Here is a 21,684-nt window from a genome sequence, read left to right as displayed (position 1 = left end):
CACACGACCAACCAGGGCCGGGGACAAACTGCAACCGAAGTACGTGCCCTTAGCGGGAACCGAACCCGGGTCTCTCCGGACCGCAGGCCGACGCTCTAACCGCTGAGCCAAACTGGCCAGGGCGGGCTTTCTATTTTTAAATCACACAGGTAGGTTTATAAAGTGTTCTTATTTCTGGTCTCATTTGTAAGTCTGAAAAATGATCCTGGGATTTAATTTTTATACATGTTTTCTTTTCTTTACTGATTTTTTGGAGAGAGAGGAAGGGAGAGGGAAAGAGAGATAGAAACATTGATGAGAGAGGACATCGATTGGCTGCCTCCTGCATGCCCCGCACTGGGGATTTGGGCCACAACCTGGGCATGTGCCCTGGCCGAGAATCGAACCGGCGACCTCTTGGTGCATGGGTCAATGTTCAACCACTGAGCCACACCGGCTGGGCATACCCTGGAATTTTTTTTTTTAATCCTCACCCGAGGATATTTTTACATTTATCTTTAGACAAAGTTGGAGGGAGGGGGAAGGGGTGGGGGGAGAGAGAGAAAGACATCGATGTGAGAGAGAGACATCAACTGGTTACCACCCATACGACCTCAACCAGGGTCGGGGACAAATCGCAACCGAGGTATGCGCTCTTGGCCAAAATCAAACCCGGGACTCTCTGGTCCTCAGGCCGACGCTTTAATCGTTGAGCAAAACCAGCCAGGTCTACCCTGGGATTTTTTTTTATATGAAGAAATTACTAACAGTAATTTCAAGCGAATGACATTCTTTGGCCTGTTATGTAACTCATTGATGAGTGAATTATTTATCTGGGTAAGGATATGGGGCATGAACTACTCAGTCAAGGAGCACATTCAATATCAGATGAGGACTTATCAAGCCAGGTGCCACTTGTTGCCACTCTTTGTTTTCATTGTATGGACATAACATTCATCATTGTTTCAGATGTAGGTAAAGATGGAGAAGATAGATACATTTAATTACACCAAAATAAACAACAGTTGCACATAAAAGACACCAGAGACTGGAATAAGATATTTGTCACAGTAATACAAAGATCTAGAAAAATCAAATGTAGCTAGAAAGACTAAAATGAACCAGTCTGATTGTATTAATTGCAGACAAGGATATGGGGACATTTATATTCATTCACTGGTAGTAGTATAAGTTTGCATAGATTCTTTATAATAGCAAGAAATTGGAGACTGCCAAACTGTCAATAAAGAAATGGATAAATAGATGTGGTATTGTTACCTGATAAAATACTGTACTGCAGGGAAAAGGGATAAACCAGGTATGTATATTACATCATTATGGGTAGATCTCAAAACAGTGCTGACTTTTTTAAAAACTAAAATTTAGTGTGATACTTTGTACACGAACAAAAGTGTATGTGTGTGTATACAGGGTATGGCAAAAGTAGGTTTACAGTCATGAGTATGTGAAACACACTTATATTTTTATTTATTAATTATTGTATTAGTTTCCATACGAACAACTGTAATCCTGTTTTTGCCCCACTCTTTTTATATATCCCTAAATATACATAGTGTGTGTTTGTATAAATATTAACAAAAGATTATGCAACAAACTCATGATAATGAGTGGTAGAGAATCGGCATTCTTAAATAAACTGTAGCTTTATCTGTAGGTTAGAAGTAAAAGTGATGGAATGTTTATTTCTAGGTGTTAGACATGTAGGTGTTGTATTATTCTTTGTACTTTTAGATAATTTTGGATTAGCTAAACAATTTAAAAGAAGGGGGGTCAAGTTTTATAGAACAAGCCCTCAGATAATAATTTACTAATCTATTTACATATAATTGATCTTTATTTACTATAGACCATCCACCTCTATCTATATCTGAGGAAATGAGGTGACTGAATTATATTAACTCATGACAATGGCCTCTCCTAATGTGTCCTTGATGGTATCATACTCAGTTGGAAGATCAAGGTTCCTTATTCTTGTTAGCACAGGATCATGCCTCTTATTCTGACTCCTCGTTTTTTACATTTTTATTACTAACTGCAAGCATATCGATTTGTAGGAGGTACATTTGGTTCCATAGCTATGAACATGGAGGCTAGCATGACATACTGGGATGTTTAGAAGCTTAATAACAGCATTGTGCTTTTCCCCTTGTTGAACCTCTTCCCTACAGGGAATCTTTAACCAATTCCAGTGTAGTAGTGAAAAAGTGCTTCCATCTGACACTCTCCGCAGTGCTCTGGCAAAGACTTTCCAGGATGAACAGCGTTTCCAACTGGGAATTATGGATGATGCTGCAGAGTGCTTTGTAAGTGCTGGCCTCTGGCCCTCTTTGATCTGGGGTGGGACTGTTGATGGTCTCCATCAGGGTCTAGCTATTGTACTGTGGTCATTTACTGTGCCCCTGGTCTCTAGTTAGAACTAGAATTTTCCTAGTTTCTCAGAGCTCTAGGGTATTTCTGCCATTGCAGTATGAATAGCCTCATAGGTTTACTCTTTTTCCTCCAGGTTAAGGGTAGTTTTGTGTTTGCCATTGCATAAAACAGTGGCTCTCGCCTTCAGAAGAGACAGGGCTCATTAAAATACAAATTGCTGGGCCCTATCCCCTTGAGTTTCTCATTCAATAGTTCTAGAGTAGGGCCCAAGAATATCTACCTCTGATAAGTTCCCAGGTGATACTAATACTAATGCTACTGGTTTGGGGACCACACTTGAAAAATCCCTGGATTACTAAAGATAATTAAACAGAATAACTGAGTTCTTAGCACAAGTGTAATGTGCTATTTAGATAACTACGTTTCTCTCACTGACATTTAGTAGAAGACCCTAACTCTTCTGAACTCTGGGTTCTAGCCATTAACCTTCAAAAGATGGTGCATCAATTAAAAACTGCAGAGAGAGTCGCCCTGGCCGGTTTGGCTCAGCGGTTAGAGCATCGGCCTGCAGTCCAGTGAGACCCAGGTTTGGTTCCTGCTAAGGGCATGTACCTCGTTTGCAGTTTGTTCCTGGCCCTGGTTGGTCGTGTGAGTGGCAGCCACTTGATGTGTCCCTTTCACGTCGATGTTTCTCTCTCTCTCTCTTCCTCTCTTTCTCTCCCACTCTATCTGAACAAAAAGTGGAAAAAGATGTCCTCGGGTGAGGATTAAAAAAAAAAAAGAAAATTTATGTTCATATAAAAACCTATACATGAATATTCATAGAAGCTTTATTCATAATTTTCCCAAACTGGAAACAACCCAAATGTGTTTAATGGATAAATGGTATTACAAACTGTGGTATATGATGTAATGATAAAAAGAATGAACTCTTGATTTATGTAGTCTTTAGATGGATTTAAAGGGAATTTTGCTGAGCCCTGGCCGGGTAGTTCAGTTGGTTAGAGTGTTGTCTCAGTATGCCAAGACAGCAGGTTTGATCCTTGCTCAGGGCATATACAGGAATCAACCAATGAATGCATAAATAAATGGAGCAACAAATCTATGTTTTTCTTTTTCTCTAAAAATCAATCAATAAAAAAATTTTAAAAAGGGAACTATGCTGAGTAAAAAAAATATCAAAAGATTATATATTGTATCATCCCATTTACATTGCATTTTAAAAATAGCAAAATTATAGAGATTGACAAATAGATTAGTGTTTGCTAGGGGTTAGGGTTGGAATTGGGTGGGTAAGACAATACAAGAATAGCGTGAGGGAACCTTGTGGAACAGTTTTATATCTTGATTGTGGTTATGGTTACATGACTCTATACATGAGATAAAATTGTATGAAGTTACACACAAACAGAAATGAGTGAAACCTGAATAAACTCTGGATTGTATTGATGTCCATTTACTGGTTTGGATATTGTACTGTAGTTGTGCAAGATGTTACCATCGCCCAGCCAGTGTGGCTCAGTGGATTGAGTTTCGTCCCGTGGACTGAGAGATCTTGGTTCGGTTCCCAGTCAGGACATATGCCTAGGTTGTGGGCTCGATCCCTAGTGGGGGCTTGTAGCAGGCAGCTAATTTATGTTTCTCTCTCACATTGATGTTTCTCTCTCTCTCTTTCCCTTCCCCTCTTTCTAAAAAAATCAATAAAACATTTTTTTAACTCATCGTTATTGTTGAATGTATTACAGATATCCCTCCCTTTTTTCCCCCCATTGACCCCCTCCTCTCCAATCTTGCCCCCTTCCTTCCTTCCCCACACTATTGTCTGTGTCCATTGGTTATGCATATATGCATAAAAGTTCTTTGGTTTACCTCACCCCATCCTCCCTCACCCCTTCCCTTTGAGTTTCATCAGTCTAACAACCAATTTGTGCTTCTTAATTCCTTCATCTTTTTCACCTATCCCCCCAGTCCCCGCCCATCTGGCAAGCAACAAAAAGTTCTCAGTATCTATGAGTCTGTTTCTGTTCTGCTTGCTCATTTTGTTTGTAGATTCGATTGTTGATACATATGTATTAATTGCAGTTTTATTGATCATATTTTTGTTCTTCTTTTCCTTCAAGAAGACTCTTCAGCATATCATATAATACTGGTTTGGTGGTGATGAACTCCTTTAGCTTTTTCTTGTCTAGGAAACTCTTGATATGTCCTTTGATTCTAAATGATAGCTTTGCAGGACAGAGTAATTTTGGTTGTAGGTTGTTGCTTTTCATCACCTTGAATATCTCTTGCCACTCCCTTCTGGCTTGCAAAGTTTCTTTTGAGAAATCAGCTGACAGTCTTATGGGAACGCCCTTGTAGGTAACTAACTGCTCTCTCTTTGTATTTAACCTTTGGCATTTTGATGATAATGTCTTGGTGTGGACCTCTTGGGGTTCATCTTGTTTGGGACTCTCTCTGCTTCCTGGACTTGTATGTCTGTTTCCTTCACCAAGTTAGGGAAATTTTCTGTCATTATTGTTTCAAATAGGTTTTCAATTTCTTGCCCTCTCTCTTCTCCTTCTGGCACCCCTATGATGTGAATGTTGGCACACTTAAAATGTCCCAGAGGCTCCTTACATGATCCTCATTTTTTTGGATTCTTTTTTCTTTTTGCTGTTCTGATTGGGTGTTTTTTGCTTCCTTATATTCCAAATCAATGGTTTGCTTCTTGGTTTTACCTACTCTACTATTGGTTCCCTGTAAATTATTCTTTATTTCAGTTAGTGCCTCCTTCATTTCTGACTGGTCTTTTTTTGTGTTGTTGATGTTCTCACTAAGTTCCTTGGAAGTCTCCTTAAGTTACTTGAAGGTCTTACTAAGTTCCTTGAATGTCTCACCAAGTTCCTTGAGCAACTTTATAACCTGTGTTTTGAACTCTGCATCTGATTGATTATCTCCATTTTGTTTAATTCTTTTCCTGAAGTTTTGTTCTGTTTTTTCATTTGGAACATGTTTCTTTGTCTTCTCATTTTGGCTGTTTCCCTGTGATTGTTTTTATATATTAGGTAGAGTTGCTATGTCTCCTAGGGTGGCCTATGTTGTAGATGTCCTATAGGATCTAGTGGCACGGCCTTCTTGGTCACCCCAGCTGGACCCTCGAGGTGCACCCCTAGTGTGGACTGTACAACCTTCTGTTGTAATTGAGTCTTTCTTGCTGTTGGCATGTCAATGGGAGGCTGATCAGCTGTAAGGACTGGCTGTGCCCACTGACCACTGGCCTCTGAATACTTTGGAGGATCAACTGTGTAGGGGCTCACCACTCAGAGCAAGACTTAGTTCATCAGGGCTCTGGTACCCACTGAGTTCGCTCAATGAGTGTGTCACTTGCGGAGGTGGTCGGCTGGTGGTGTTTTGATGTGGTCTGAAGCTGTCCGCTGGGTATGCTGGCTCTGGGTCAGCCCCTACCTATGTTCTATCTGGGGCCACCTGGAAGAAGCTATAAAATGATCTGCAGATGGTTGCTTCTAGTGCTGGGCTTGGAGGTACCCAGGAAAATCCAAGTTGTGAGCCAAGGCTGGTTGCTTCTAGTGCTAGGCCTGGGGCCACTTAGCAAGAGGCATGGGGCTCGCTGAGACCAGGTGCTGCTTGTTTGAAAGATTTTAGGAAACTCTGAAGCAGGATCCCAGACAGGCCAATCCTATGGTAAAACCTTTGGAAACAGCTTGGATGGGCCTGAACTTTGGGTGGGGCGGGGCCTCAGGGAATCACCAGGGACAGGCAAACAGTGTGAGCCAGGTTGCTGGAGTCCCAGATATCATGGCCATCTGCCACCCCAGATATGGTGGCCATCTGCTCACCAAAGGAACAAAGGCCTCCAGTAGCACGTCTGTTCAGGAGAAAGCCGCCTCTCCAGCCCTCATCTGGAGGTCAAACAGCTCAGTTCTTCCCTGTATGTCTCTATTGCCCCTCAAGCTGCCTCCCCTCCAAGCTTAGAGGGAGCAAGTCCGAGTAAGTCCATGCATGGGCCCTTTAAGACGAGCTGCCTGGGGCTTCAGCCGCCTCAGCCTCCCTGAGCCTCAGTTCCCACTGGATTTTCCAGCCAGAATTTAGGGGACTTCTCTTCCTGGTACTGGAACCCTGAGCTGGGTGCCTGGTGTGGGACAGGGACTCCTTACTCCTCATGGTGGACCTTCCCAGCTGAGGTGTCCCTCCTGATTTTTATCGCCTACACGTAGGTGTGGGACCACCCCATCCGCGCCTCTGCCCTTCCTACCAGTCTTGGTGTGGTTGTTTCTTTAATTTTATAATTATAAGACTTCTATTCAGCTCAATTTCAGGTGGTTTTGAATGATGGTTGTGCTTTAGTTTAGTTGTAATTTTGATGTGGCTGTGGGAGGAGGCAATACTACGTTTACCTATTCCGCCATCTTGACTGGAAGAGAGAAAAACATAAATTTTTTAAAAGATGTTACCATTGAAGGAAACTGGGTGAAAGGTCATTGACTTCCTATACAATTTTGTTTTTGAAACTTGAGACTTTATAGTTATTTCAAACTAAAGAGTTATAAAAATCAGAAGTATTTCTATCTTTCAGGAGGATTGCTATTTCTGAGTAAACTGACAACCAATTTGTATGTATGTCTGTAAAGTATTATTGATATACTGCTTTTGTTCTTTCCCTATTAGGAAAATCTGCTGATGAGACTTCACTTCCATATTGCTGATGAAACCAAAGAGGATATATGTACTGCCCAACACTGCATCTCCCACCAGAAATTTGCAATGACATTGTTTGAACAGGTGAACCTTCTCTGTATACTCATCACTTAGACCTTTTCTTCAAGAACATTTTATCCTGGGATGTGGGTGTCAAATGAGTGCCAAAACAGTTAATGACTACGGCTTCTTGATTTTGCTTTTTTCTTCCTGGGCCCAGTGTGTATGTACCAGCTGTGGCGCCACTTCTGATCCGCTGCCTTTCATCCAGATGGTGCATTACATCTCTACCACTTCCCTTTGGTGAGTCTTACAGATTCTCTGTACCCATAGGCACTCTTTTAGTTTATTGGGTTTTAACTGAAGGCATCCAAATACCTTATATCCTTACTGCTGAGTCTATGCTATTTAGAGGAACTCAGAACCATAATTTTAAAATAACCTTTGTTCTTCTTTTCCAACCATCTTTTTTTCTTAGGCTCAGTTCTGGCCAGCAAAGTGGGAAGAGGAATGGGGATTTTATGAGCTTTGCATTTGGGGACAGTCAGAGGCACTCACTGTATTTGTAGGACACTGAGGCTGGTCAAGACAATGAGCTTTGGTTTAGTGGACAGAGAAAGGAGGTCAAACTTGTGAGTTAGGGGTTTACATAAATGATTTATTTGATACAGCTGTAACTCATCATCATCCTCCATTTTAATCCTCTCTTGAAGCAATCAGGCTATTTGTATGCTGGAAAGACGGGAAAAACCCTCACCAAGCATGTTTGGTGAGCTGCTCCAGAATGCCAGCACCATGGGGGATCTCCGGAACTGTCCCGTGAGTTAATTCAGTGGTGGGGCTTGGAGTGGGGAGGAGAACCCAGAGATTAGTAGAATTGAGGCAGAGCCAGTGAGAAACATGTCAAACTAGCCTTATATATGTATTTCAGAGCAACTGTGGAGAGAGGATTCGGATTCGCCGTGTATTGATGAATGCTCCACAGATTATCACAATTGGACTAGTATGGGACTCGGACCACTCAGACTTGGCGGAGGATGTCATTCATAGCCTGGGTACCTGCCTTAAGTTGGGTGATGTGAGTGTTAGTTTAACTCGGACTTAGAGTTATTGTGTCTTATTCTTGCTCAAGATTGTGAACACTGAACACAAAGGTATATCCTAAATGACAAATATTTTGGAGTTTTAGACAAACATACTTGTATACAGTAATCCCCCTTTATCTATGGTTTTGCTTTGTGTAGTTTCACTAACCCACAGTCAACCATGGTCTGAAAATATTAAATGGAAAATTTCAGAGGTATACAATTTGTAAATTTTAAGTAGTATGTGGTTCTGAGTATTGTGATGAAATCTCACCCTGTTTTCACTCCCTGCTTCCTTGCAGGTGAATAATTCCTTTGTCCAGAATATCCACACTGTATATGTATATGTATATGTATATGTATATGTATATGTATATGTATATGTATATCCACTGCAGTATTGCAGTGTTTGTGTTCAAGTAACCCTTAAAGTAGCCTAAAGTTACATCACAATGCCTACGTCATTCATTTCATTTCATCTTATCAAGTAGGCATTGTATCATCTCTCATCATCACAAGAAGGGTAAGTACAGTACAATAAGATTTCAAAAGAGAAAGACCACATTCATATAACTTCTATTACAGTATATTATAATTATTCTATTTTATTATTATTGTTAACCTTTTACTCTGCTTAATTTATAAATTAAACTTTATAGGTATGTGTATATAAACATTGTATATATAGGGTTTGGTACTATCTACAGTTTTAGGCATCTGGTGGGGGAGGGTGTCTTGAAATGTATCCCCTACATTAAGGAGCACTACTGTATATGTGTGCACATATATGTGCATGTATGTACATGCTCACTTACCTTTTTTGGATAGGTAGCAAAGGCTTTTTATAGGAAATGGGATGACCTTGGCCTTGAAAGACAGTATAGACAGAACTTAGGTACTGGTAAAAATCATGCAATTTATAGAGTTATTGGGTGCAGTACTCACTGTTAGTTTATACTAGTGTAGAATAGGGAGTTGTATTCAATCATGGGAGGCAATAAGATCAAAGAAGTGAGCAATTCTGACTAGAGCTACTTTGGGAGGTGAAGAAGGTAAAAGTAGGTGCAAGAGAACCAACATCTGTTGAGAATGTAATGAAGTAGTTTGGAAGATAATTTAGTGGCTAAGTGTTTTTTTCATGAATGTATTTAGGAAAATAGACAGGGAAACAGACTTTAGACCTGGGGGCTTAGCCTTACCATCTCTATGCCCTAGTGTAGGTACAGGCATGGTTTTCCTTCCATTCAAGAGAAGAACCAGAGGCTCTGTGGTTTCCTGTATATTAGTTTTGCTCTGGGTTAGTCTTATGAATAAGGAGTTTACTTATTATTGTTTCTTACTATCATTAAGCCACTACTGAGAATAAATGAACTATTTGGGATCTTATTTTAGGTCTTCTTCCCAAGGAATCTCTGACATGAGTAGGCTATGCATAACAGAATCTCTTTTTTCTAAAATTCTGTGGCTTACCTATTCTGTACTGTTCTAGTTTTATTTTTATGATTGTTTTTTCAACCAAATAAGTTCCTCAAGGCAGTAATCTCCTCCCCTTCCTCCCCTTCCCCCTTCCTTCTCCTTCTCTTCTTCCCCTTCCTCACCCTCCTTCTCCTCCTCCCCCTCTTCTTTTTTATGTCTCTTGCACCTAGGACAGTGTTAGACATCTAGGAATTGAAATGCTGGTAACCAGCATGGTGGTATTGCTTCTCCTGGAGGCTTTCTTACTCCCTACGTAGGGTCTCAGCAGGAAATTTATAGTTGTGGTTCTAGCTGATAAATAACTTGTGAAACTTGAGAGTTTTTGTTTTGTTTAGGTTTTTCAACTTTTTCTGGCTCCTCTTATGATTGACCCTTTCAAAAAAATATTATTGAAAGTTGTGAGGAAACATCACCACCTTACCAGTTACTGGCCACTATCTGTCTTGCTTTTCCCTACATTTTGCCTTTTTAGGTTCATTTCTTATGATTAATAAGGATTAGCAAAATATCTTATACTGAAGGGCAGAGGGGCAAGTCAGTACCTTAATAAAATGATGGAGTTAGTCTGCTGACAAATGATGTGAGAGGGTTATGTCATTGTTCTTTCCTTTCTCTTCATTTCCAACAGCTGTTTTTCAGAGTGACAGATGACCGGGCCAAGCAATCTGAACTGTACTTAGTAGGAATGATCTGTTACTATGGCAAACATTACTCTACATTCTTTTTCCAAACAAAGATCCGCAAGTGGATGTATTTTGATGATGCTCATGTCAAGGAGGTATGAATTTTCAAGCCCTTCTTAAAGTGGTTAGTGACTGCCCTGGCTGGTTTGGCTCAGCGATTGGAGCATCAGCCTGAGGACCAAAGAGTCCTGGGTTTGGTTCCCGCTAGGGGCATGTACCAAAAATAAATAACTAAATAACTAACTAGAGGCATGTACCAAAAATAACTAACTAAATAAATAAATAAATAAAATAATAAAATGGTTAGTGACTGCAACAAAAAACTAAGGATAATTATTTGTTTTCAGTGTTTCATTTTCAGAATTTTAATGTCTGTCTATCTATTGAATTTATGAGAGTATTAGTTTTCCCCAATAAATGGTAAGTTCCTCGAGGACAGGATGAATATATCTTCTATTATTTTCTCTAAATGCCCTCACATGGCATTCAGCACAGTTATATATTTATAGTCAACAAATTATTTTTTTAAATGTTTTTATTGACTTTTTAGAGAGAAAGGAAGGGGGAGAGAAATAGAAACATTGATGTGAGAGAGAAACATCAATTGGCTGCCTCCTTGCACACCCCTAGGTATTGGGCCTGAAACCTGGGCATGAGCCCTGACTGGGAATTGAACTGGGACCGCTCAGTCCATGGGACATTCTTCAATCTACTGAGCCACACCTGCCAGGGGACAGAGTTTTCTTTTTTTTAATGTGTTAATTGGTTGATTTAAGTGACAACAGTCTAATGACTCAGATTAGGTTATAAGGTTAGCAGAAAGTTCAGAATTCCAAATCTGGGAATTATTAGTGGATAATACTTTGTCTCAGGGCTGCTATAAAATATTCTCTGATTGTTAGCTCCCTGAAGTACCCTGTCACAGATTAACATGTTTTTGAGATAGTGTAGAGCAAATAGGGCTATGATGATATTTAGAGCTGGAAATTTGGTACTATCTAAACCATAGAGTCCGGATAAAATAGTTTAGATGATTTGTATGAGTTAGAAAGACTCTTGTGATTAGGTTAGCAGCTAGGAGACTGCTTAGACATTCTGTACCAATCCATGAACCTTAAGCAGCATCTTCCACATATAGTAGTCTGTCAGATTTTCTAATTCTCTTCTCCATCTCAATTTTGCTATTGTAATTTTGGGCAGCATATAAATTCTTTGAGCTTTAGGTTTTGCTTTGTTTTAATTTTATTGACTTTGAGAGAGAGAGAGAGAGAGAGAGAGAGAGAGAGAGAGAGAGAGAGAGAGAAACATCAGTTTGAGGGAGAAACATCAGTCAGCTGCTTCCCATACTGCCCCAACCAGGGATGGAACCTGCAACCTGGGTACGTGCCCTGACCAAGAATCAAACCCGTGAACTTTCAGTGTACTGAACAACTCTCAAACTAACTGAGCCACACTGGCCAGGGCTAGGTTTTTTATTTGAATAATAATACATGAATTTAAGATATTAAATAAAATTATATAAAAGGCATATAAATGTTTTAGTTAAAATAATAACCCAGTTATAAATTTACTGAACATCTATTATAAAAGAGAACTATGATAGTTGTCTTACCCCAAGAGAACACTATCCAACAATGTGACTGGTTCAAGCTTAAGAGAAGATGAATTTGGGTGAATTTGGGGATTTGAATGGATTTTTATTTCCATGACTATTCAGTCACTATTTTCTACTGCCATGGCTGCACTGATCCAGGACAGAGCTAAGACTGGGAGGTCCAGTGGTCTGTTCTAAGCAATTTGACATTTTAGTCCTGCCCTGTGTGAACTCTGACACAGAATGTCATTTATTCTAAGGTAGTCTGTGAGAGTTTCTGGCTGTTCTTTAGCCTCATAAAAGTGATTTTAATATTTAGGAGAAAAGTATAGAAAAGCAAATTTCAAGCAAGGGCTTTGATTTGGTGTCTGTGAAAAGAAAAAGATCCCCAAGAGAGCGGAAGTCTCCTCACATAGCATATTCACCTTTGAGAACTTTTATTCATATTTCACAATTGAATTGATGTTTCATGGGGATAAAAATAATTTTATTTGTCATTCAGGTATTTTACAGGGCTTTAATGCTTTCTAAAAGAATTTAATAAAATTTATTAAGTATAGCTGTAAGATCTCTTTTGCTGTCTCTTTTCCTGAATCTTGTCATTTCATCTTTTATTTTCTTTGGAAAAGCAGAACACAAAGATATGTTTTGGATTGTGGATATGAAGTATAATTGTTCTGTTCTTCTGATTGTCTTTGGTTCAGATTGGGCCCAAATGGAAAGATGTGGTGACCAAATGCATCAAGGGGCATTACCAGCCTTTGCTGCTACTCTATGCTGACCCCCAGGGTACCCCAGTGTCGACCCAGGACCTGCCTCCCCAAGTTGAATTCCAGTCGTACAGCAGGATGTGCTACGATAGTGAAGATTCAGGTGAGCAGCCTAGCTCTTACCTTCCCCTTTTTCTCTCCAATGTAATCATTGGATATTGGGACTCTTGATCATGAGCCTAGCACATAACCTAGCTTGGATAAGGAGGATCCATTAGAGAAAAGAAAGAAATGCCTACTTGTGCTGAAGCCCAACTTGCTGCAGGCTTTGTTTCCTTCAGCCTCCAAGAATGCCTTGCCTGTATTCAATGTGGCCTTAAATCAGAATTACGAAGAGGATTATGTTGATTGAGACTGAGATATTAAATTTGAGAGAAAAACCTCGGCATTTAACCTTATAATGTTGGTAAAGATGACTGATTCTTACTAGCAATTTAACAATGACTTAAGTGAGTTGTAAAGACCAAGAGAAATGACACGTTACTATGAAGGTAGTCATATTGTTAGGGTGGAGAGGTTTTTGTTTTAAAATGTCAAATGCAGTAGTGATATTCCTCAGCTTATGAATCAGTTATTTACTTCTAATTCAATTGTTTGGAACCTGAATTATGTTTTCCTGTAGAAACAATTCACAGCTTGATGGCTAAAGTCTCAGGTTATTTCTAATAATATATTAGAAATATAACCCTAATGGTTTTGGCTTGATTTCTGTAAAGGAGGAAAAAAATGTTCTTTTTCACTTCTATTTTTAGGGTTCGCCCTAAGTGTAATTTTGAAAAAGAAGACACCTGTCTTTAGACTCTTTTTTCCCCCTCCCTTTTGTATCCCCATCCTGGTTGGTAACTAGTGTTCTTCCTACCTTTGTAACCCCACCCAGACCTGTTCTACTTCTCCCTTCAATCAAACACCCATTTCTTCCACTTATCTTAGCTAAGTGTTTAGAGGAGAGTAGTCTGGATTGAACTAATTCACACTGAAGTATAAATAGCAGGCCCATAATTTCTTAGAGATATTAAAAATGCTTATGTCAATTAAAAAATTTAAAGTGACATTTCTGGCAGTATAGGAGAAATATTATGGGCTATAGTTTATGTATTCCAGGTCAGCCTAGGATTCTTTAGCTAAGTAGATCTTATTTTTCACACCTTTTTCCTTTCTTTCACTCCCTCCACCCCCATAGGTTTTCTAAAAGCCCCAGGTTTTTCACAGTGGCAGGCAAAGTGAGGGCTTCAGCAAGGTAGGGGCAGGAGTGGGAAGAACTGTGTGTGTGTCTGGGTTATCTGGAAGTTGGGTGTTGGGAAGAATGGCTCTGGTATATCCTTTTCACCGTTCCATCCAGGAATTTCTTGCCTTATGGACCTTTGTTGCCATCCAGCTCTTTGCCCCCTCTCTGTTACTGTCCTTCTCTCTTTCCTCACTTTTGCATATGTGTCTCCTCCTTCCCTCAGGGAGGGAGCCCTCCATCTCAAGTGATACTCGAACAGATTCCTCAACGGAGAGCTATCCCTACAAACACTCCCACCACGAGTCTGTGGTCAGTCACTTCTCTTCTGATTCTCAGGGGACAGTCATCTCTAATGTGGAGAATGATTCCACGTCTCAGAGCAGTCGGGACACAGGTAGGGACTTATGCAGTGGATCCTGCTTGTTCCTGCATAGAGGGTTTCCAAGAAAAAGAAACGGGCCAGTCAGAAATGTTTGTCATGCAAAGGGAGGAAGGCACAGAACTTGGGTAATTGAGTGGTATCAAAAGAAGCAATACAATTCTGAATAAATGATGATGTTCCATTGCACATATTCCTGTCAGTAGCAGCATAGCAGTAAGGACCATTGTAATTTGATTATTGATGTGCTTGTTTATTCTGAAATCTGCTTTTCTCCTGCTCTGCTCTTAATCCCCATCCCTCTCATAGTGCTCCATTAAACTCTTGTGGTCTTGTACCTTATAATGTTTTCATGCTAGGCTTTGTCCCAAGTTAAGGGCTTTGAGAGAGGGGCATATTATGGGCAGGGGACACCTGCTCATCACCTTGCTAGGTTTCCTGAAGGACAGAGACACAAAAGAATGAAAGTTTGCCTATTTGTTATTGTGAATTCCATGCAGAGAACATTCTTTTTTTTTTTTTAATGATCTATAGAGAGTGTGCCCATGTCAATGGAAAAATTCAATACAGGGCATGAAAGGAAGAACAGTGAATAACTGACTACTGAGATGAAAAGTTCATCACCCAAGGCATAGAACAATGCCCATATTCTTAGAGACTTGGAAATTAGTAAGCTCATGGCTTCAGATTGGTTGTTTATACTCTGTGCCTGGACTTTAAAAAAGAGAGAGACAATTTCAAACATATTTAGAAGTGTACAGAATAGCATACTGCCCCTCCACATACCCATCACCTAGTTTCAGTGATTACAACTCATGGCCAGTCTAGTTTTATCTGAACCTCTACCCACTTCCCCCACTCCTGGACTATTCTGAAACAAATTCCAGACATGTCCGTTTTTTCATAATTATTTTAGTATGTATCTCTAAAATATAAGAGATCATTGTTAAACATACTATTATCACACTATTAAATACTATTATCATACTATTAAAATATTAACAGTTCCTTTAAGCCACTAAGTAACCAATGAATGTTTAAATATCCAATTTTCTTACAAATGTCATAACTTTTTAATGGTTGGTTTATTTGACTCAGAATTGAAATGAGGTCTACACATTGCAATGGGTTAATAAGTTTTTTGTGTTTATTTTACTACTCTATTTTTTTTCTTGCAATTTATTGTTGAAGAACTAGGCAATTTGTCCTGTAGATTTTCCCACATTCTAAATGTTTTTTTAATTGTGTTTTTATGGTAAACTTTAGCATGTTTCTCTATGCTCTGTATTTCATGTAAGTTGGTAGTTGGATCTAGAAGTTTGGTCAGATTCATGTTGGATTACTTTTGATGACTGTTGCATAGATGACAACTGCAAAGTGTAATATATTTTGTTTTTTTAATCTTCACCCAAGTATGTGTTTATTGAATTTTAGAGAGAGAGTGAGGGAGAGAATGGGGAAGAGAGAGGGGGGGGGGAGAAATATTGATGTAAGAGAGAAACATTGATTGGTTGCCCCGACTGGGATTGAACCACAACCTAGGTATGTGCCATGACTAAGAATTGAATCTACAACCCTTTTTGTTTATGGGACGACGCTTCAACCAACTGAGCAATCCTGCCAGGGCAATGTGATATTTTGAAAACCATATTTCTGAAACTGTGAACCAGGCAGATGCTAAGTCACAGGATAAATAAAACCTATTTTCCAGGAGAGTCAGGTTTATGTTAAGGGTCTGTGAATGGCTGGGGGTAGGGAGGCATATCCCCATTATCTAGTAGCTCCAAGTGATTTCCTCCTTTCTTAAATCTTTCTTATGGGTATAGAAGTAGAAAAGGATCAGATAAAAGCAATAAAAGATTGCATTGGTAAATATAGCCATATCACTGTATTGCTGATACCTGAATATATATAAGGATTTTCATATACTAACATATGAAAACAAATTTTTGTTAACTCTTAGTGCATTTGAGAACATAGCAGATTTTCTCTAAGCCTGTCTTCCAATTTAGTTTAGTTGCTTAATTCACCTCTGGCCTCCAGCAGCTTAGATGATTATATCCTTTAGAATCTGACCTTTGCTGCTGTCAAATCAGCCTCATACATTCACTTTTGCTGGGCATGAAGCAAGTGAAATTATATAAAAAGCCCAGATCCTCCTGGGTTTCCCAGCCGTTAGTATTGAGGAACTATGAAGTATAATCTCTGGGTTTTGTCAGTTTGGGTGAAGCATGGTTGGGGATGGGAATGAGAATTATTCAAAGTTCAATGTTTTTGTAAATGATTCCCATTTAAGGAAAGTTTATTACTGGGTTTTAAAGCCATACCCAATTGCCCAGCTTGTGAGCAATGGCTGGGACACCTGGGATAATACCAGATGTAATAAAAATTGGGCTTTACTTGCCAAATAAATTAAAGGAAAGCTCTGTCTTTTATTTATGAGAGTGAAAATATATTGGTACATGACATTTTTATACAATCTTTAAAACTTGCACCTTTTAAAAAGTACCAAGTAATGTGTCCGTCAGGTTACTGGGGAAAATTATGAGTGGGATTGAGGCTAGTAATTGCTCAGAAAACATTATAAATTTGGAAGCTTCCATGAACTACTTTAGCTCCTTTGCATTTATCTATTGAGAGATTCCTGGTACATTTAAATCAGGTAGCAATGGCCCTTAACAGCTTTCAATCCATGGGTTAACACTAAATTTGTGCCATTGCCATGAATCCCAAAGGGAGACTACTTTCTCAAAAGGATGGAGGTCAGTCTCAGATACCAGCTTACCCCCATTTCCTTGTTCTTTTAGGACACCTGACTGATAGTGAATGTAATCAGAAACTCACATCCAAGAAAGGGTCACTGATAGAGCGCAAGAGAAGCTCTGGCCGGATTAGGAGGAAAGGCGAAGAGCCACAGGCCTCGGGGTACCACAGTGAAGGCAAGCCACTCCGCTTTGCTTCTCTTTCCTAATTCAGTCTGTCAAACTTGTCACACTTCAGACTGTGGCTTCTCTTTTCTGCTCAAATGGGTCTCCTTGCTTTCTCAACTTTGGGATCTGGGTATCCATGAGCACTTTAAACATTTATATTTGTTTCATTCTTTGTATTTTTAGGAGAAACACTGAAAGAAAAGCAGGCTCCTAGGAATGCCTCTAAACCATCCAGCAGCACCAACAGACTAAGAGATTTTAAAGAGACAGTCAGCAATATGATCTATAACAGACCATCCCTAGCTTCTCAGACCAACCTAGGATCTCCCAGTGAGGGGAGAGGAGGAGACCAGATGGACAAAAAACCTCACAGGAACCTGCCTTTACACTCTCGTAACTGGGAAGTAGAGAGTACTAGCAGTGAGTCAAAATCCAGTTCTTCTAGCAAATATCGTCCAACATGGAGACCCAAACGAGAATCTCTGAATATTGACAGTATCTTTAGTAAGGACAAAAGGAAGCACTATGGCTATACCCAGCTTAGCCCATTTTCTGAGGATTCAGGTGAGATAATTAGGGGAAAATTGGGTTTTTGAATAAAGTTTATTTATGTATTTCTAAAAACCTGGGATTTCTGGTAGACTTGACAAGGTATATTTTTACCCTATTTTGGGGTCTTTTGGGAATATATACATTCAGTAAATGAGTAGGTGGAGGGAGATGTTATGTCTTAATTTGAGGCAGATGCTAAATCTACCTACTTTTTCATATTTGTCCTTTGATTGGGATAGCTAAAGAATTTACACCAGATGACCTAAGCAAGCCACCTGCTTATGACTTTAAAACTGGTGGACCAAGCTCACAATACAAGCCTTGGGGCCCAGCACGGCCAGGCTCTCACCTTCTAGAGCAGCACCCTCGCCTAATCCAGCGAATGGAATCTGGCTATGAGAGCAGTGAGAGAAACAGCAGCAGCCCTGTCAGCCTGGATGCAGCCCTGCCTGAGAGCTCAAGTGTCTGCAGGTATTGTTTGCCTTTTGCATAGCAGCATTGTCCCTTGCAGCAGTGTGAGCCAGCCACCAAGAGGCTTATCAATTCAGACAAGTGGACAAATGCACTTTATTACCATCTTGTGGGCAAGTGAAGTATTGTGCTCTATCAACTTTCTGTGGCAACAGCTCCCTCTGCTGGGAGAAAGAGCAAAGGCATTTGAGAAAGGAGAGGTTTGTTTGTTTGTTTGTTTGTTTGTTTGTTTGTTTTTAATCCTCACCCTAGGACATTTTTCCATTTTTTGTTCAGATAGAGTGGGAGGGAGAGAGAGAGAGAAAAAAAAACATCGACGTGAAAGGGACACATCGAGTGGCTGCCTCCCGCACGACCCCAACCGGGACCAGGGACAAACTGCAACCAAGGTACATGCCCTTAGCGAGAACCGAACCCTGGTCTCTCTGGACCGCAGGCCAATATACTAACCACTGAGCCAAACCAGCCAGGGTGAGAGAGACTTTTTAAAAAATTGTTGACTCTTACAGATTTCCCCCATTTTCACCCCTTTGTCTCCTTCCACCTGGCCCCCATCCCCACTAGGTCTTTACTACATTATTGTCTATGTCCATGGGCTCTGTATATATACATATATATTCTTTGGTTGATCTCTTCTTTACCCTCCTCCCTCTGAGATCTGTCAGTCTGTTCCATTTATCCATGCCTCTTGTCCTATTTTGTTTGTCAGTTTATTTTGTTCTTTAGATTCTATATATAAGTGAGATCACATGATATTTGTTCTTTTCTGACTAGTTTATTTCGCTTAGCATAATAATCTCCAGGTCCATCTGTGCTGTTGCAGAGGGTAAGTGTTCCTTCTTTTTTACAGCTGCATAGTATTCCATTGTGTAAATGTAGCCCAGCTTTTTTATTCACTCATCTACTGATGAGCACTTGGGCTGTTTCCAGATCTTAGCTACTGTAAGTAATGCTGCTATAAACATAGGGTTACATATATTCTTTCTGATTGGCGTTTCAAGATTCTTAGAATATATACCCAGAAGTGGTATCACTGAGTCAAAAGGCAATTCCATTTTTAATTTTTTGAGGAAACTCCATGCTGTTTTCCACAGTGGTTGCACCAGTCTGCATTGCCACAAACAGTGCACTAGGGTTCCCTTTTTTCCACATCCTTGCCAGCACTTGTTGTTTGTTGATAGTTACCTTTCTGACTGGTGTGAAGTGATACCTCATTGTAGTTTTTATTTGTATCTCCCTGATGATTAGTGACCTTGAGCATTTTTTAATATGTCTGTTGACATCCATATGTTCCCTTTGGATAAGTGTCCATTCAGGTCCTTTGCCCATTTTTTTTTGTTGTTTTAATCGGATTGTTTATTTTTATGGTGTTGAGATGTCTAAGTTCTTTATATATTTTGGAGATTAATCCCTTATCTGATTAATCATTGATGAATATAGTCTCCCATATGGTGGGCTCTCTTTTTGTTTTGTTGATGGTTTCTTTTGCTGTGCAGAAGCTTTCTAGTCTGATGTAGTCCCATTTATTTTTTCCTGTGTCTGAGATTTTACTACCTATGTTTTCTTCTAGGGTTTTTATGGTTTGATGACTTAAATTTAAGGCTTTTATCCATTTGAGTTTATTCTTTGTGTATCGTGTAAGTTGGTGGCCTAGTTGCATTGTTTTGCATGTTTTGGCCAATTTTTCCAACACCACTTACTGAAGAGACAGTTTTTACTCCATTGTATGCTCTTGTCCCCTTTGTCAAACATTAACCATAAAGGTGTGGGTTAATTTCTGGGCTCTCTTTTCTGTTCCATTGACCTATATGCCTATTCTTACCAGGCTGTTTTGATTACAGTGGCTTTGTAGTATAGTTTGATATCCAGTATTATGATCCCTTCAACTTTGTTCTTCTTAAGAATGCTGAAGTTATTCTGGGTCTTTTTTGTTCCATATACATTTTTAGAATATTTGTTCTAAATCTGTGAAATATGCTATTAATATTTTAATAGGAATTGCATTGAATCTATTGATTGCTTTGGGTAGTATGGACATTTTAATGATGTTGATTCTTCCAATCCATGAACACGGTATATGCTTCCACTTGTTTGTATCTTCCTCTATTTCTTTTTTCAGTGACATATAGTTTTCCGAGTATAGTTCTCTTACCTCCTTGGTTAAGTTTATTCCTAGGTACCTGATTTTATTTTGTTTTGCAGTAGTAAATGGGATTTTCTTGGTTTCTCTTTCTGAGAGTTCATTATTGGTGTATAAAAATGCCACCAAGCCCAGCTCATATGGCTCAGTGGATTGAGCATCATCCCATGGACAGAGGTCCTGGTTAATTTCCTGGTCAGGACACATGCCTGGGTTGCGGGTTCCATCCCCTGTTGGGTAATGGGGGAGGGCGCAGGAGGCAGCTTCTTGATGTTTCTTTCTCACATCAATGTTTCTCTCTCTCTCTAAAAAAAAATATCAATAAACACATTTTAAAAAATAATAAAAATGTTTCCAAGTTCTGGATATTAATTGTGTATCCTGCTACTTTGCCAAATTCACTTATTAACTCTAGTAGTTTTTTGGTGGCTTCTTTAGGTTTTCTGCATACAATATGTTCTCTGCAAATAATGACAGTTTTACTTTCTCCTTTCCAATTTGGATGCCTTTTATTTCTTCTTCTTGTCTGATCACTGTGGCTAGGACTTCCAGTGCTATTTGAATAAGAGTAGTGAAATCAGACATCCCTGTCTTGTTCTGATCTTAGGGGAAAATGCTTTTAGTTTTCGCCCATTGAATATGATGTTGGCTGTAGGTTTTTCCTATATGGACTTTATTATGCTGAGGTATGATTCTTCTATTCCCACTTTGCTGAAAGATTTTATCAAAAATCAGTGCTGGATTTTGTGAAATGCTTTTCTGCATCTATTGATATGATCATGTGATTTTTTTTATCCTTAATTCTGTATTTGTGATGTATCACATTTATTGATTTGCAAATATTGTACCAACCCTGCATCCCCAGAATAAATCCCACTTGGTCCTAGTGTATGAACTTTTTAATGTATTGCTGGATCCTGTTTGTTATATTTTGTTGAGGTTTTTAGCATCTATGTTCATCAGGGATATTGGCCTATAATTTTCTTTCTTTGTAGTATCTTTGGTTTTGGAATTAGGATAATGCTGACCTCATAGAAAGAGCTTGGAAGTCTTCCTTCCTTTTGAATTTTTTGGAATAGTTTGAGGAGGACAGGCGTTAGTTCTCCCTTGATTGTTCGGTAAAACTCACTTGTGAAGCCATCTAGTCTAGGACTTTTGTTTGCTGGGAGTTTTTATTTTTTATTACTGCTTCAATTTCATTTTTATCAGTCTATTCAGGTTTTCTGATTCTTCCCTATTGAGTTCTGGAAGATTGTATGTTTCTAGGAATTTTTCCATTTTACCCTGGTTGTCCAATTTGTTGGCATATAGTTG

At 39.4% G+C, this 21,684-nt stretch overlaps 1 protein-coding gene across 3 annotated transcripts in view; it reads left to right on the top strand.

The window, feature by feature from the left end:
* Window positions 1-21,684, top strand: part of USP54 (ubiquitin specific peptidase 54) — an 82,215-nt gene that overhangs the window by 25,161 nt on the left and 35,370 nt on the right. For 2 of the 3 annotated variants that reach the window (XM_036265265.1, XM_036265267.1), the window contains exons 4-14: window positions 2,169-2,303; window positions 7,036-7,149; window positions 7,286-7,368; window positions 7,779-7,884; window positions 7,997-8,143; window positions 10,255-10,404; window positions 12,608-12,776; window positions 14,122-14,292; window positions 17,085-17,216; window positions 17,391-17,771; window positions 17,999-18,230. In XM_036265265.1, the coding sequence (XP_036121158.1) occupies window positions 2,169-2,303; window positions 7,036-7,149; window positions 7,286-7,368; window positions 7,779-7,884; window positions 7,997-8,143; window positions 10,255-10,404; window positions 12,608-12,776; window positions 14,122-14,292; window positions 17,085-17,216; window positions 17,391-17,771; window positions 17,999-18,230 (1,820 nt within the window). The remainder of the gene's footprint in view (window positions 1-2,168; window positions 2,304-7,035; window positions 7,150-7,285; window positions 7,369-7,778; window positions 7,885-7,996; window positions 8,144-10,254; window positions 10,405-12,607; window positions 12,777-14,121; window positions 14,293-17,084; window positions 17,217-17,390; window positions 17,772-17,998; window positions 18,231-21,684) is intronic. The other variant, XM_036265266.1, reaches the window with a different exon arrangement.

The sequence above is a fragment of the Molossus molossus genome, unplaced genomic scaffold (assembly GCF_014108415.1).
Source record: "Molossus molossus isolate mMolMol1 unplaced genomic scaffold, mMolMol1.p scaffold_m16_p_17, whole genome shotgun sequence".
Classification (NCBI taxonomy): domain Eukaryota; kingdom Metazoa; phylum Chordata; class Mammalia; order Chiroptera; family Molossidae; genus Molossus; species Molossus molossus.
Note: the sequence above shows the minus strand (reverse complement) of the source record. Positions and strands in the feature narration are given on the sequence as shown.